Raw genomic sequence first — 15,384 nt, 5'->3', positions numbered from 1 at the left:
TCTACTTTCTCCCATTTTCCATGCAGCTTCATGCTATATTTTATGCTCATTCTGCAACAAGAAGGATCCAAACTTCATGTTAGTTCATTTTTTATATGGAATCTTAAAGCTGGAATAAACTAGTTTTTGTAATTTGATTATCATAATGGTCCCTTCTTTGATTAATTGCATTCTCTGTCACACTCATGTGACTGTTGAAACGTCTTCAACAATGAAATATATGTTGTGGCTTTCACATAAAACAATCTTGATTTTGTTCTGATTGCACTAATTATTTCTGTGGTTCTTATTTATATATATGTGTGTGTGTGTGTACATAAATACATACATATATATATATATATATATATATATATATATATATATATATATATATATATATATATATATATATATATATATATATATATATATATATATATATATATATATATGTATGTATGTATGTATGTATGTATATGAATTTGGAATGGAATGTGATCAGACTGTTGCCTGTACATGGGCGGTTTTTTAAGTCCTAATATTCTTCTGCTTCTGGATTTGTATTATCATGGTTCTGAAGTGGATTGATGTACTTTAATCATTTAATAAGATTTCAAATTATTAATTAAAATTAGTTATAAATATTCTCTCTTTTTTAGTTATTTACTAAATTCATAATATATATGTGTGTGTGCATGCGTACTCACTAATGCACAGCCATGCTAGGTTTTCTTATTAATATAAATGCACAATTACAATAGATCCCTCTAACTAGAGGCATCAATTTGGCTGGCCGGGGAAAAAAGTCTGGCATCGAAGGGCCTGACTTATACTGTAGTGAGTTGTGTCAAGCCTATGGGTTATCCAAGTGGTGAGCCTACGCTGAGGGCCTATGATTTGGCTCGGCACAATATGTTACCATTGAAGATTAAAAAAAAAACATAATTTAAAAAAATTAATTAAAAAATATTTTTTGAAAAAAATTAACAAGTCATCTTATTATTGTAGGGCCTAGACCCTGTCTATATAGGATAAGTCTATTGGGCTCATACTTTTATCAGATTGACTCAATTTATAAAATTTGTTACTATATAAGCTTTAAGTCTGATTCGATTCATAAGTCTGATAGGCAACACCAACCCAGTCCACTATCGTCTCTACCCTTAACCCTCACCTAATGCTCTATCAATGGAACCCCCATAAAGGAGCCTTGGCTGTTGACCCCTAGTTATGAGATATAGCCCTACAATAACTCTTGAACACCTATAAAAAATGTCTTTGCGATATGATCAAACTTCACACTTAAATAATATAAGTTTCTTAATTATAAACTTGATCAATCAAATAATGTTCCGAGATATTGAAGCGATACAAAGGATATTTATTTTCAAATTTTCTTTTAACCCCAATGAATTAATAAGAATAAACAACTCATAATATAGGGGTTAATTTTCATAAACCCCAACAAGTATTATGAAATTACATGGATCACCTATTGATATTGTAAATAAGAAATCATCCCCAATTCTGACAGATTGTTTGGTCAAGTATTACTTAAACTTGTCTAGCAAAATAACCATAAAACAAAAACAATACAACTCAAGTCACCAACTTTTAAATTGGTTAAAAAATAGAGGTTAACTTCCTATTTTCAATACTAGAGAGGCCTATGTAATTTGGTAATACTTGTGGGGTTTACTAAAAATAACCCATAAACATGCTAAGTCTTGTTCTTTTCGAGTGTTGGACTTTTCAAGAGCACAAAAAAGTTCCCTTTCAGGTCTGCTTTCTGCCCATTACTTCTCTTTCTGAATTTGGGCCGAGGCCTTGGGTTTTTCAGGATCATATTCTTATATGAGGTTCACTTAAGTTTAGATTGATGATCAGCTCTGTTCGAATAATCTAGTTGTGCCGCCATTATTGCACTAAAAAATTGACTCATTGGCGATTTGATCAAGCCAAACTTAATATCAAGTTAGCCATTATGGTATGGGATTGAGTCGAGGTTGTATTGGTCAACTGGCCGCTATTTGAATTCAATTTAAACTGAAATCTACCCTTAAACACATGGAATAACATTGAGAAAAATAAGCAACTTTCTAAGATAAAAATTTCCTTCTCTATATTCAAGAATATATTGTCTCAACCGCACAATCTCAAGGGGGACTCAGTTTCTTGATGTCTTCTTCATTTGCATACCAATTGGGCATGAACCTTGTAGCATACGGATAAAGATCCTTGTAAGATTTCTTTATTGTCAATTCTGCAACTTCTGCAATCATTGAGATATCTTTCAAACATTTTCTATCCTCAGAAAGCTGTGTTATCATGTAAATTATGGCTGCAAGAACAGATTTTGGACTCCTCCTTATATCTAACTCTTCAACGTTTGTCACTGCTTCTTGCACCGCCACAACAATCCGATTTTTCACCCCTAGATTGCTGCAAAACCTCCTCACCAGTTCCACCGTAGCCAAGCCACCCATCGAGACCTCAAGGTGCTTCCTTATAAGATCAATGGCCTTGTTAATCTCCTTCACTTTCACTCCATCTGCCACAGTGCCCAACTCCTTCAGCGTCCGCGAGAGCTTATTTTCTCTGCAAGCAATGAACAAACAAGCAGCCAAGATTGCATTCAACTTCTTCCCTCTGCACAATTTGTGTTCCTCTACTTTCACATATATCTCATCAGCCCGGTTCTTGATTGTTGCAACCAAACCTAAACTGTCAGCCATTGAGGCAATGATTTCTAATCCTTTAACCAAATTCGTACCCGCCTTATGCAACCTTCTGGAACTCAAAACATCCCCAGAATGATCACCAGTCTTGTGGGGATTAGAGATAAGTGTAACAAGCTGATTACCATGATCAAGAAACGGGCTCATTGCACTGCCAACACGGTTAGGATCTTTGTCATTGTTGTCATCATTAAAGTTTCGCCATTCTGCAGTCTCGTCAATGCTATGAGCTTCAAGAACTAAACCACATTCGGTACAAACCCGATCACCTTGCTTGTGATCTACAACAATGTCAGTGTTCTTCTTGCACTCAAAACAGTAATCAAAATCCATTCTTGAAGGTGGGTATTTTTCAGTAGGGTTTCGTTGGTAATATTTCTGGGTTAGAAAGGTGGGATATTTATAGAGACTACTGGTTGTCCTGAAACAATTAGGAGTTGGAGTCCTAATGTCTATCAAATTCACTTAAAAGGAAGGTTTTTTTTTTTTTTTTCAAATCAAGAATTTCTTTAATCACAGTCATGACTCGGAGTCCTAATGTCTATCAAATTCCCTAATCTGGTTTCAGTTTTAATCCAATTCACAGTCATGGCTTACGAGTAGAGGAAGGGTCCTCTTTCTGTTACATAAGAACAAAAATTGTAGTCATCATAGGACCACAAAGCCAGAGAACAAAAATTATGAAAAATACAGTATAATATCAAAATCAAAGACCAGTAAGGCTGCCCTGTTCTTCAGTGGGGCTGACCACCACCACAAGCCACCAGGTTAATTTTAAAGATCTTTTGGGACCCATTTTTTATAAGCAAAACCCGAAAAAAAGGCAACCCCACAAGGGGATGATGCTGGAATTAAACAAGAAAGTTAAAGTTTGTGATTGTGATTGTGATTGTGATTGTGAGTTTGAATTTTTTATAGATTTTCCTTCGGAAAGTCTGATAATGAACACCAATGATATATCCTCGTACACATAGCCAAAGCAGCCCCACAAAGTAGTATTATTTATTTATAATAAATTGACTGGTTTGGCTTCTTTCTTCTTTATTCTATTCCTAGGAGGAATTTTCAGCTTTCTTTTGGCTCTCACATCACTTTCTCAATCATTATGGCATAGAAACTGATACTGACATGAGTGGGCACAATGGATTCAGGTTTGGTATGGCTTGGTTTGTTATTAAGATCATCAAAACAAGTGAGCTGTCACTGGCGTTTTCAGTCAATTTTTAAAGGAATGAAATGGGGGACAATCAAGTAGTACTTAGAATCCTTCCAACCATAAAAGGACCTTTCTTGTCCTCTATTCAATCATAATGTAATAATGATAAGAGTGTCATTATATGTATAATTTTTATACACAATTTTATATACAAATAATGACATATCATCGTATAATTAGATAATTAAAAATTAAAGATAAAATAATATTCAATCATATAGTGATACATTATTATTTATACATATAGTATTATTGTAATAATAGATACCCTTTACACTTTTTGTGACATAGATCACAACAAAATCAGTGTCTCCAATCCCAAGGTTTAACAACTTGTCAGCAGACAGAAGCTTCCACTTCCTTTTCAATGAGATCCTTTTGCATCCCTCAATAAAATACAAGTCAATGTAAATGCTCAGTCAGAGAAGCATTTAGAATCTCTAGTTCTCTCAGTGGGAGCTCCTGTTAAACATTACCCAGACTATAAAATTAGAATAAAGATGTACCTTCATGATCCTGCAAGAAGTATTGTTTCCAGTTTTTATATCTCAAACCTAAAAAAGGGTAAGCACAAAAAAAAACAGAAGAGAGAGAGCAAGGTAGTCAAAGGTACATGAAAATAGGATAGCCACCGATTACTTGTGCTAAAATTTTTACTAATTTATGTAATAACTTAAAAGAGCTAAAAACACATCCATGCTAATGACCCTCTTCATTTTCCAAAAGATACTTCAAAAAACTCCTATTCTCCTTGGAAATTCATGAAAATATACTAGAAACAATATAAATTCCCCAAAAATGACCACAGTCGGCCTCAATCAAAATGATTGAGTGCCTCGCTTAATACGTTCGACCTGTCCAATTTCCACCTTGCATTTCTCTTTCTTTCTTGGATGCCAGCATACAGGCTAGCGCAGAGACATCATAGATGTGTGAATTGAGGATAGGGGCTGCTGATATTAGGAGATCAAGCTATCAATATCACAGTGAAACACAATGTAAGGAAAATGTGCATGGTTGAACAGGTACTCTCGCATTCAAATTTTGATACAGAATGAGGAGGCGACTCAAGCGTATTGCTAAGTTCGGTCACTTAGGAGATCATGGGATCAATAAGTAATTTAAAACTTCAGCCAGAAAATTTTCTTTCTTATTTATCCATTGTAGGCAGCTGAAGACTAAATGGTAAAACTTCAATTAAATTAAAGATACCTCATATTTTGAAGCCTCTGAGAACCTTGTTCCACTTCCTTGTGCCTTGGGAAAACCTCAGGCGTTATTATTTTGCGCTTCTTTTGTCTTGTAATATCCATACCTTGATTAGCATCAGTGGCCTCTACTCGCTGCAGAGAGGCCAAATTCTGAGGCTTTACAAGAGAGAGCTGCTCTGCAGCCATTTTTGCAGCATCTGCCCATTCTGCAGAGTCCCATATTTATTAAACCATGAGGGTGCCATACGCAGATTAACCTGGCTATTATTAGTAATATGAGATGCCATATTGCTTCCAGGTTGATTCTGAGAATCACTTTGGCCAAGGTTTGCCATCTCAGTAGAAGGTCGATCTTAGAGGCTCATCATATTGGTATCCCTGGTTGGAAAGGAATTTGGTTGTACCACTGCACTCCTTTCACTATCCACAGGATTTCCGAACTTGGAATTATTTTCATATCGTCCCACCCTCCTACTTGGATCATTCTCAATGTTTTTCCCTGCCTGCACTTGGCCCATTAGGGAATACTTTTGATGAATTTGAAGGGATGATTCCAAAGACTGACCAACAGATAACCAAATTTCCTTCAGAAGCAGTGAGGGCATGGCTATGTTCATTCTCTTCTCTGTCAAAAGCCTGTTGATTAGAACGAGCCAATAGAGAGAGCCAGAGAAAAGTGCATTTGAATCTGAGGCATGCTTTGGTGAAGGCTTCAACCCATGCAGTGAAACAGCTGCCTGGGAAGTGTCAGGTGTCTCAGATGATATCTGCTGCTCACCAACTTCAGGTGATCCATAGCCTCCTTTTGTTCGATATGAGATTTTTTATGTCAACACAGCCTTGAGTCAATAAGATATTGATATTGTCTCCATCCACACAAAACAAACCACTTAAAGTTGAAAGGTATTGTTTACTTTGACTTTCATTGGCCTTATAATGTTGCCTATTAAAAGGTCTCTCATGAGAGTGAAAAAGATAATAAATTTATATTAACTTAAGACTCTTGACTCTTGACTCTTATTAGATGCGAGATTTTTTATAACTACAAAGATTTTTGACATTTTTTTTAGTTTGGTTATTGTTGTGTAGAGTGATGAAACTTCGTTCACATAATTATTAAAATACTTCTTACAAAGAATAGGTGTGTTAGTGTTTTTAATACAAGACACACAAAAATTTGGTCATTGTTTTCTAATTGATAGATGGTATAAACAGAGATTCACTTGATAATATTGTCTTATAAATTTGATACTCAAATGTTCAAATCCTCGGAAATTCCTTTGCCGTGAGGGCCTAATGAAGACTAAATTTAGTGGACTGAGTTACCCTTCTGTTGCCTATTTCAAGAGCCATTATGTTTGGAATTAGCCATGAAAGGTGTTGTATAGTGGTGATCCAAATTCAAAAAGGGCTTATTTGAATTTAGGAAGTGCGAATTTGAAATGTGGATTTTTCAAGAAGATTTGTGATGTTAGAGGAGAATTATGTATAAAACAAGCATTTTGATAGTTTAAAACCCTACCATCGATGGAGAAGACACACTGAATAACTTTAATACTATTTGTAATATCTTTGATTCAATAGTTTGGCATTGTCAAAATGTTGTCTATTTTAGACACACAATTTATCATAATTTTATTTTTTATTTTTGTAACCAAAAACGTATTTTAACAATTTAATAAACTTACAGACTATTTAAGCACTCTTATCTTAACATCTTAAATGATGTGAAATACATATTCATACCCAACATTTTTCTTATACTTTACCAATTTAAAATTCACATAGGGGTCTCACAATAACCTTACCTACAAACTCTCAACACGACTTGCACAACTTGGGGACTTGGTATGAGTCGTGTCAAGACATGCCAATGTTTTTTCATAGGGACCAACTAACTTGACCTCTTGATGCTCTACATAGGTTGATTGATTTTATCTCAAATTTTATTATTAACAGTTATTAATTTAAACTTACTTTTAATTTTAATTATGGTGAATATAGTAACTTCGAAATAAGATGTAGCAGAATGGAAATATTCTTTTATTATAATTACACTCATTTAAATTTATATTGAATTGAGTTAAAATAAAAGTTAGATCAAATTAGAATCTTGAATATTAAATTTAATTTTGAAGTCAAATAATAAATAATGAAATAAAAAATGTTAAAAAATAATAATAAAAATAATAATAATCATCCAAAAAATTTAATAAAGAATCATCGGTAAAACCTAAATTAAACTCAAGTTTTTAAATTAAAATTTTAATTCAAACTTAGGTTATTTTCCAAAGGTGGATTCGAGTCTGGCCCCCACTTCTAGATACTTTGTTTGTGGTCATCTCCCAGACGGGGATCCATTGGGCCTAATTTGGGTCAGACCACATTTTGCGTGCGTAATTTCCTTAACCTAAAACCCTAGTTTTCCCCTGATGTTCTTCTTTCTTCCGCTAAAACCCTAGCTCAGTTTTTTTTTCTTATTTTACAAATCAATTCATCGAACTAAATTTACAAAAAAGAGGAAAGAAATTAGGGACTTAATGGAGATGAACATTGCAACAGAAGATCAAAATGAAGAAAATTTGAGACGCGTTCAAGTTCGCTTCATAACAAAGCTAAAACCTCCTCTGAAAGTACCGAACACTTCAATTGCAATCCCTTCTAATCTCACTCGCTTTGGCCTCTCCTCTGTTGTAAACAACTTACTTCAAGCTGGTACTTTTGTGTTCCTATCCTTTTAAAACTTAGCGAGTTCCTTTTTCTTTAATTTTTTGTTTAATCGTTGGTTATATGTATTGTTCAGTGAATTCTGAGTGCCAACCTCAGCCCTTTGATTTTTTTATCAATGGCGAGCTCATTCGCATGACGCTTGAACAGTTTCTTCTGGCCAAGGGCATTTCTGCGGTACTTTTTTTAGATACATACATACATACATACACACATACATATATATGATTAAATTGTAGTTTTGATAAAAATATGTTTTTTTAAGATATTTAAATGGTTTATTAGCTGTAATTGTCTAACATTATGAATAGACGAGTGTGGCTTCTGTGTCATTTTTTAAATTTAGATGAATAATTCACCTTTGATGTTGTTAAGTGCTAGGGTTTTGCATGTTAGACAACTATGGCTAATAAAGCAATTTGGGTTAATATGTTCAGATTACTACTAAATTTGATCTTCTTTATTCTAATTTTTAGAGTTGTTACTTGTGTTAGGTGACTTATTAAAATGCCGACTTTTGTAAGTACACCTTTAAAGTTTATAAGAACTTAGATTTTGGAATTCTTCAAACGTTTCTTGGAGATTGTGCTCAGTTTTGGAATTAGAAGGTTTTGTCTATAAGAAGATTAAACTTGAGGAAGTCAATGAGAATTTCTGTTGTTACTATGATGAATGATTGATTATAAAATATGACTAACTACAGGAGAAGATATTGGAAATTGAATACATAAAGGCAGTGGTTCCACAGAAGGAGGAAGGGCCTTCTTTACATGATGACTGGGTTAGTGCAGTTGATGGCTCTAATCCTGGGTATGTATTTGAACGTGTGCAATATTATATTTATCGAGAGTTTAAAATGTTTTGAAGTTACTGTATGTGTGGATAGAAATTTGAGGAAATGTGTATATTGTTTGTTTCTTCTCTATCTGTTTCGTGTTATGATTTTTGTTCTACAAACTAATTACAGTCCATATTAGTATTACCTGTAATTATTTCTTACTAGAGATAAATCAAAACATTATGAATTCGTAAAAGTCTTAGTTACTGTGCATTGCATTCTTTATGTTTATTGTTCAAACTACCAGAACTCCTTGTCTTGTTTATATGAATCCCTCCTTGAAAAAATGAAACCCTTATTCTCAAGAGTTGTCTGACATCAAACTGTTTTTTTTATTTTCTATGAAGATCAGAGTTATTTCCTTGGTTTTAGTATATCCCACTTGGTGACAGTGAACTAGGTTTTGTTGAGATACTTTTATTACTTCCCTTTGTGTTATTTCTTTTATGTGTTCTTTACTTTACCAAATAAACATATGTCTGAAAGCTTCACAAATTTGTCATTTGGCAGGTTCATCTTGACCGGTTCCTATGATTGTTTAGGAAGGTAAATGTTTCTGAAGTTTTTTCCTACCGCTAATTTCTACCTTGGCACTTAAAAATGCTTTATTGTATCTTACTTAGTTGTAAGAAATTCAATACCTGCTGGTATTTCAGCCATTTGATCTTTATAGTAATTCTTTTCAGGGTGTGGAAAAACGTGGGATTGTGTACCCATATATTGGAAGGACACAGTGGTGCATTATCTTCCATTAGTATCATTAACTCTGATGGTATGAACAGAATATACCATCTTTAACATGCTCAATGCTAATTATGTAGTAGTATGGCAATTTTTTATTTTGGAAGAAGACCACAATTGGGCTTTTGATTTTCAGTTATTACTGTTTGCTGCGTACTTTATTTTTAAGTCCTGAAGGACCCAACAGCTATGGTTCCTTTTTTCTAAATGATTTTAACCTTTATAGTTTTTGCCAGTCTCACAAAAAATATTTGGCAGATGTTGAACTGTAATGTAATTTATTTTACTTATTAGAGGTGTAAGAAAATATGTGAGAAAAGAACAATTTCTTAGTGTATTATGGAACCAATTGACTTTTTTCCCTAGTCATATAAATTGATTTAGGCTGTTTGTAAATTCCACAGTTTGTAATCCATATCGTATAAAATGTTCTACGGATGTTTGATTTGCTAACTAAATTTGTAGAAATTTTCCAATGTTTAAAAATGGCAATTTAGTTGCAGAAAGATCAATGAGCATACCTCGTCCTCTTACCCAGTTAGGTGCATATTATCTCATCTTGGTTTTTATGTTGGTTTGTTACCACTTTAAATGCAGGTATGAGAGATGTCACTGTTGCCACTGCTTCAAAAGATCGGACTGTGAGATTGTGGAAGGTAAGTGGAAGAAACTAGTGATTTTAAGTTAAAATTCAGTTCTCAGACTAATTACTATATTCCCTTTCCTGTAAAAGTTTGATGCAGAGGAGGTCATTAATCATCCTAAGAAGATAAAGGCCTTCAATATTTTGCATGGGCATAAAGCATCTGTACAGAGCATTGCTCCAAAGACTTCGGGAGACATGGTCTGGCTATATTTGCTGTATTGTATTTTCATCAATGTAATTTGCATGGTTGACTATTGCCATTAAACTGATTGTTCCCATCTCTTTTGTTTACATACATTTAGGTTTGTTCTGGTTCTTGGGATTGTACAATTAATTTATGGTGGACAAATCAGTCTAATGCAGAAGGTGATCAAGTGTCAATCAAGAAAAGAAAAGTGAATAATCAAACTGATGAATCTCAGTTGGAGGTACTATGTCCTTTACCCCCTGTTGAGTTTGTATTTGAATTTCTTAAGTGCTGAAAAATGTTCTCATTGTTTCTCAAGGCTCATTGTTCCACAGATTCCTTATGAGAACAGAATGCTAGCATAAAACCAGTGATACTAAGCTTCTTTTCTATTAATTTCTCAAATCTTTCACTGGTTTCCTTTGAAATATATGATGTTGTACAAACAGTGAAATATGACACAGACTATGTGTAAGACAATGGACACAATTCCACTGACATGACTAGCTGATATTAAAGATATTGTTCTACGAGAAAGTCAAGCGCCCCTTACTTGACTGTAAAGTTGATGCATGGATCTGTCCAACGACCGATATGCTAAAAATTTCAACATTAAGAACTATAGAAGATTTTTGGGAAAGTTTATCTCTGTTTTTGAACTTTTTATCTTTTGACTTTGAAATTTTGAGTGCTTATTTTTTGTCTTTCATTCTTTCTTCTTGTAAGTGTGAATTTAAGTTGGTGGTTAATAATTGTTTGCTCTTTCGCTAATCATATCTATTAATCTCTACATGATATTTCATTTCATGTAGGCAGAAGCTGTGTCTACACTTGTGGGCCATACACAATGTGTATCGTCTGTGGTTTGGCCAGAACATGAAACAATCTATTCTGCATCTTGGGATCATTCTGTTAGAAGATGGGATGTTGAGACAGGCAAAGATCTTTCAGATATAGTATGTTAAAATTACCTTATTAACCTTATCATTGGATATAAAATACATATAACCTCGTAAACAGCACATCTGTTTTCTTGCCTTTTATCTTCCATTCCAGAATGGAGTTTAAGTAGCTTGTTTCAAAGTTTGATTGTTAATATTTTTGTTCATGTTCCCGTTCAAGACATAGAGCAAAATGATTCTTTCAAGTTTAACTCTCCTTCTTGCCCAGTTCTGTGGGAAAGTTCTTCATTGCGTCGATGTTGGAGGTGAAGGTTCTGCCCTCATTGCTGCTGGTGGTTCCGACCCGATTCTTAGGATCTGGGATCCTCGTAAACCTGGTTGGACTCCTCTCACTCTGTCTCTCTCACAAGCACATTTATATATTTTCACCTTACCTGTTCTTTATTGTTTTATAGGAACATCTGCTCCTGTGTTTCAGTTCTCATCTCACAGTTCTTGGATTTCGGCTTGCAAGTGGCACAATAAATCCTGGTTCCATTTAATTACTGCATCTTATGATGGGAAAGTTATGTTATGGGATCTGAGAACTGCAGTATGTATCATCCTGTCTTTTGGGTATTCATTAATTCCCTATAAGTGCTGTATAATATGTGCATGCTTTTCTGTTGCAGTGGCCTCTAGCTGTCATTGATTCTCACAAAGACAAGGTATCATATTTACTTTCTGTGTCTATAAGGTTCTCATGAGATGCATACATGTTTTGACTTGGCAGCCTTCCTGTGTATTTTAGGTATTCAGTGCTGACTGGTGGAGAGGTGACAGTATAATCAGCGGTGGGGCAGACTCTAAGCTTTGCATTTCTTCTGGTGTATCTATACAGTGAGGTATAATATCTCTAACAAATTCCTTTAAATTTGTTTAGAAAGTTAATTCCCATTTCGTATCTGTTTAGGTATTTAGTCACCTTGAAATAAGCTGAGCTTTCTTTAGTTTCTTGTTATACACAGATTATAATAAAACTTCAAAATACTCTTAGCTTGATGATTGTTTTACTTTCTTCATTAATGTGAAGTCTATTACACTGTTTCCAGTTAACAAAAGTGAGATCGTTGATCTTCTCATGGAGGAGGGGTGGTTTTTACAGACTGTGAATGGTATTGCATAACACACCTTTTTTGGTTCAGAAGATAAACATCTTAGCCGAGTTATAACCTCAAGGAATGATATGGAGAGGGATACATACATACTGTTCATGTATTAAGTTGGAGGTCAGTTGGGATGTATTAAGTTTGATCCTATGTTGTACTCAATTTTGTTCAAGGAGCTTCAAATTTCTAAAATAGGATTGAACTACTGTCCTTAATTTAATGTTGTTTTCTTCCATTTAACTATTATACCTTACTTTATCACATGATTTGATATGTCAATATCTATCGCAAAGTTCTGAGAATCAGTCTGAGCCGGGGGATGATCGAATTGGGGAATCAACTGTTTTACCCAGTTAAAAAATACACTACTATGTAGAATCAGTTCTTATTCTTACCTCTTTTGTGGGACAACTATTAGTTATGGGGTGAGATATTCTGATCCATTGTGGGATATTTTATTCATTGTTCTTAGAAGCATGATGTCTCTGTTCTTGTTTATGTGGGATTTTCTAAGTGGGGCTCACAAATGGCATCTGCATATATATAATATTTGGAGCATGGTGTGGAGAATTTTCTTTTGGTTTAACAGGAGATAATGTACTTGAATGATGATGATATTGGCAGCTCAAGTTGAGCTTGAAAGAGAAATGTAGTAAGTACATCTTTTGTGTGGTAGTACTAATCTCCCTTTCATTTAAGAATTTTGTATTGGGATAATGATGTTGTGAGATTGAATTGCAACTTTTTTCTAATCATCCAAACATGAATCTGTCTTTTCAGACTCTTCAGGATTCCCAGAGAACAACCAAAAAAAAAAAAGACTTGAAACCTTTTGGGCTTCTGGGTACCTTAGTTCGATTTGTTTCCAAGATGTGTGTTTGAAAGAAAATATTAGTTTAAGTCTCTTTTTATAATATATTAAAATCAAATTTTTGATTTATTTGATTTAATAATCATGTGATTAATCATTAGATTTAGGATTTGTTTTACTTTGGGTGATTGATTTATTTATGAAAGAAAAGGTTTTCTTTATTCTCTTTCTATTGGTGATGATGAATGAAGTCATAAATGTGATGACAAAGGCTCATTGGAAGAAACAAACGTTAGGGGCTCAAATCTTTTGTTCTATTTATTAGTCATAAATAAGAGAAAAAGCCTCCTCAACTCCTTCAACCTGTCATATTTCTTTACCGAATCCGTTTCTGAGTAAAAGATTTGGGGCTTTAAAGGCATGTGGTTTCTTTCTAATTTTCAAGTCCCTAACCCCGTGTCATTTTGTCACTTTCCTCAAAGGCTCTGAGTCAAAGTATTATAAAAGCTCAAACACCGAAGTTCCTCATCTTTCTCATGTGTCATTTAGTCTTATTTTCTCTTAATATTATAATATATATGTTTAAAGTCACCGAAATTTGCAGTTGATGTCACCTTGAGTAATCCTTTGTTCTTTTGGCATGTTCATAAAGAAAATATATATAATAAAAACATGTGGAATGTCTGACTAATAATTATTTAATCAAATAATAATATATTATTTATAATATAATAATATTATTCAAAATTAAATTATTTCTTTTTTTTCTGACTTTTGGCATTTGGGTTTTTTTTTTTCTTTTGTCTTTAAGACATGTGAACCCTAATTTAATTTGAATTACATAGGAACTATTTTAAGAAAAATATGAAAAAATATTTATAAAATAGAAAAGGGCATGATGGGCATTGCAACGACATATCAGAAAGTCATGAAGTTTGGACATTTCCAATTTTTTTGATATGTTGATTACAAGTCAACGTTTAATGGTTTTTAAATTCACAAAAAGTACATACAAAGGTAATTTGATCGTCCGCGTCAATGTTTTCAAATTCAAAGTAAATATGAATCTAGTTAAGAGACCAATCAAGTTTTGATCAGTCTAATCAATAGTCGAATTAGTGACATCATTAACATATTTATAATATAAATAAAATTTTACATATATTTTAAATTGAATTAACCCAACAATAGATGAATTTGGTTTGATATCAAATTTGTCATCATACAATTAGGCTTAGGGTTGAGTTTTGATTGAATTGATCAGTGGTTAAACAATGATCTGACTCAGATCATAAAACCTTGTTATATTGTAATAAGTTAATTTATTGATTTTCGTTAGAATCGTCCTATTTGATTAAAAAAATTCAACATTTCAAACATACATAAAGATGGAAGATTCTTTCTCGAAAATTTTTACAAATACTATTGAAGTTCTGAAATTTATTAAATATACTTTTGTAACATCATCACTTTTTTAAAAAGGTTACATTGGTCACTATCAATCAAATCATTGATATAAATTCGATATATTATATATTGTACTAATTTTTTATACACTATAAAATATATACCATTTTTTACTTATATTATAATAACAATTAATTGATGTTACATAAATCAAAGAATTTTTTATTCAAGATAATAAATTATAACATAAATTAAAGAAATCCACCTCCTCCCTTTAAATATAAGTTAGTGTTAGTAGTCATAAAAATTTTGTAATTCAATAATAAGTGATATCAATTTAAAAAATATTTTTTTATTATTTCCTTTATATTATTTCAAAAAAGCTCTCTAAATTTATTTAATATTTTTGAAATCATATTTTCTTAATTATTTCTTGCTTTAAAATGAAGGTATAAATACCCACTAAAATATAAATTTTTGTTAGTTTAAATCACCAAAAAAGAAAAGAAAAGAAAATCAAGCTAAAAGGCAAAAAACTCAAAATGCCAAAAACAATAAACATATATTAAAAAAAAAAAAAACCCTCCAAAAAGTTACTTAAATTTAAAGTGTACCCAATCCCCACGCGTAACCAAAAGCGCGTGGAATCCGCATATCCCCCATCTACTTTTGCCACCGAGCAAGAATAATAAACAACTCACGTGTACATCTTCCTTAAATCCTGACCGTCCATTTCGTATGCAATTACTGTGAACAATGAAATATTTATTGAATAAAAAATTTTCATAATAATTTTAAATATATAAAAATTTTCATTAGATAATACTTCT

The 15,384-nt window shown here is 32.9% G+C and overlaps 2 protein-coding genes across 2 annotated transcripts; one reads left to right on the top strand and one right to left on the bottom strand.

Annotated features, from left to right (window-relative positions):
- Positions 1-2,138: 2,138 nt before the first annotated feature.
- On the bottom strand, positions 2,139-3,053 carry LOC123197528 (transcription initiation factor IIB-like). Its single transcript, XM_044611846.1, has one exon. It carries the CDS (start codon positions 3,051-3,053, stop codon positions 2,139-2,141), a length of 915 nt encoding a protein of 304 aa, XP_044467781.1.
- Positions 3,054-7,515: 4,462 nt separating this feature from the next.
- On the top strand, positions 7,516-12,638 carry LOC123197199 (ribosome biogenesis protein WDR12 homolog). The gene is made up of 14 exons (XM_044611373.1): positions 7,516-7,862; positions 7,951-8,051; positions 8,578-8,684; positions 9,223-9,258; positions 9,399-9,484; positions 10,051-10,109; positions 10,187-10,297; positions 10,402-10,527; positions 11,099-11,242; positions 11,457-11,565; positions 11,644-11,780; positions 11,860-11,895; positions 11,979-12,072; positions 12,280-12,638. Exons 1-13 carry the CDS (start codon positions 7,688-7,690, stop codon positions 12,069-12,071), a joined length of 1,320 nt encoding a protein of 439 aa, XP_044467308.1. The 5' UTR covers positions 7,516-7,687; the 3' UTR covers position 12,072; positions 12,280-12,638.
- The last annotated feature ends 2,746 nt before the right edge of the window (positions 12,639-15,384 follow it).

This window comes from Mangifera indica, chromosome 15 (genome assembly GCF_011075055.1).
Source record: "Mangifera indica cultivar Alphonso chromosome 15, CATAS_Mindica_2.1, whole genome shotgun sequence".
Classification (NCBI taxonomy): domain Eukaryota; kingdom Viridiplantae; phylum Streptophyta; class Magnoliopsida; order Sapindales; family Anacardiaceae; genus Mangifera; species Mangifera indica.
This window is presented reverse-complemented; position numbering and strand designations above follow the sequence as displayed.

What these genes read in the sequence shown, in the direction of transcription:
- LOC123197528 (XM_044611846.1), bottom strand. Translation starts at nt 3,053, where the DNA reads ATGGATTTTGATTACTGTTTTGAGTGCAAGAAGAACACTGACATTGTT.
- LOC123197199 (XM_044611373.1), top strand. Translation starts at nt 7,688, where the DNA reads ATGGAGATGAACATTGCAACAGAAGATCAAAATGAAGAAAATTTGAGA. An exon ending in TGGCCAAGGGCATTTCTGCG is followed by an intron (nt 8,052 to 8,577) that starts GTACTTTTTTTA and finishes GACTAACTACAG; the next exon opens with GAGAAGATATTGGAAATTGA. An exon ending in GCAAAGATCTTTCAGATATA is followed by an intron (nt 11,243 to 11,456) that starts GTATGTTAAAAT and finishes CTTCTTGCCCAG; the next exon opens with TTCTGTGGGAAAGTTCTTCA.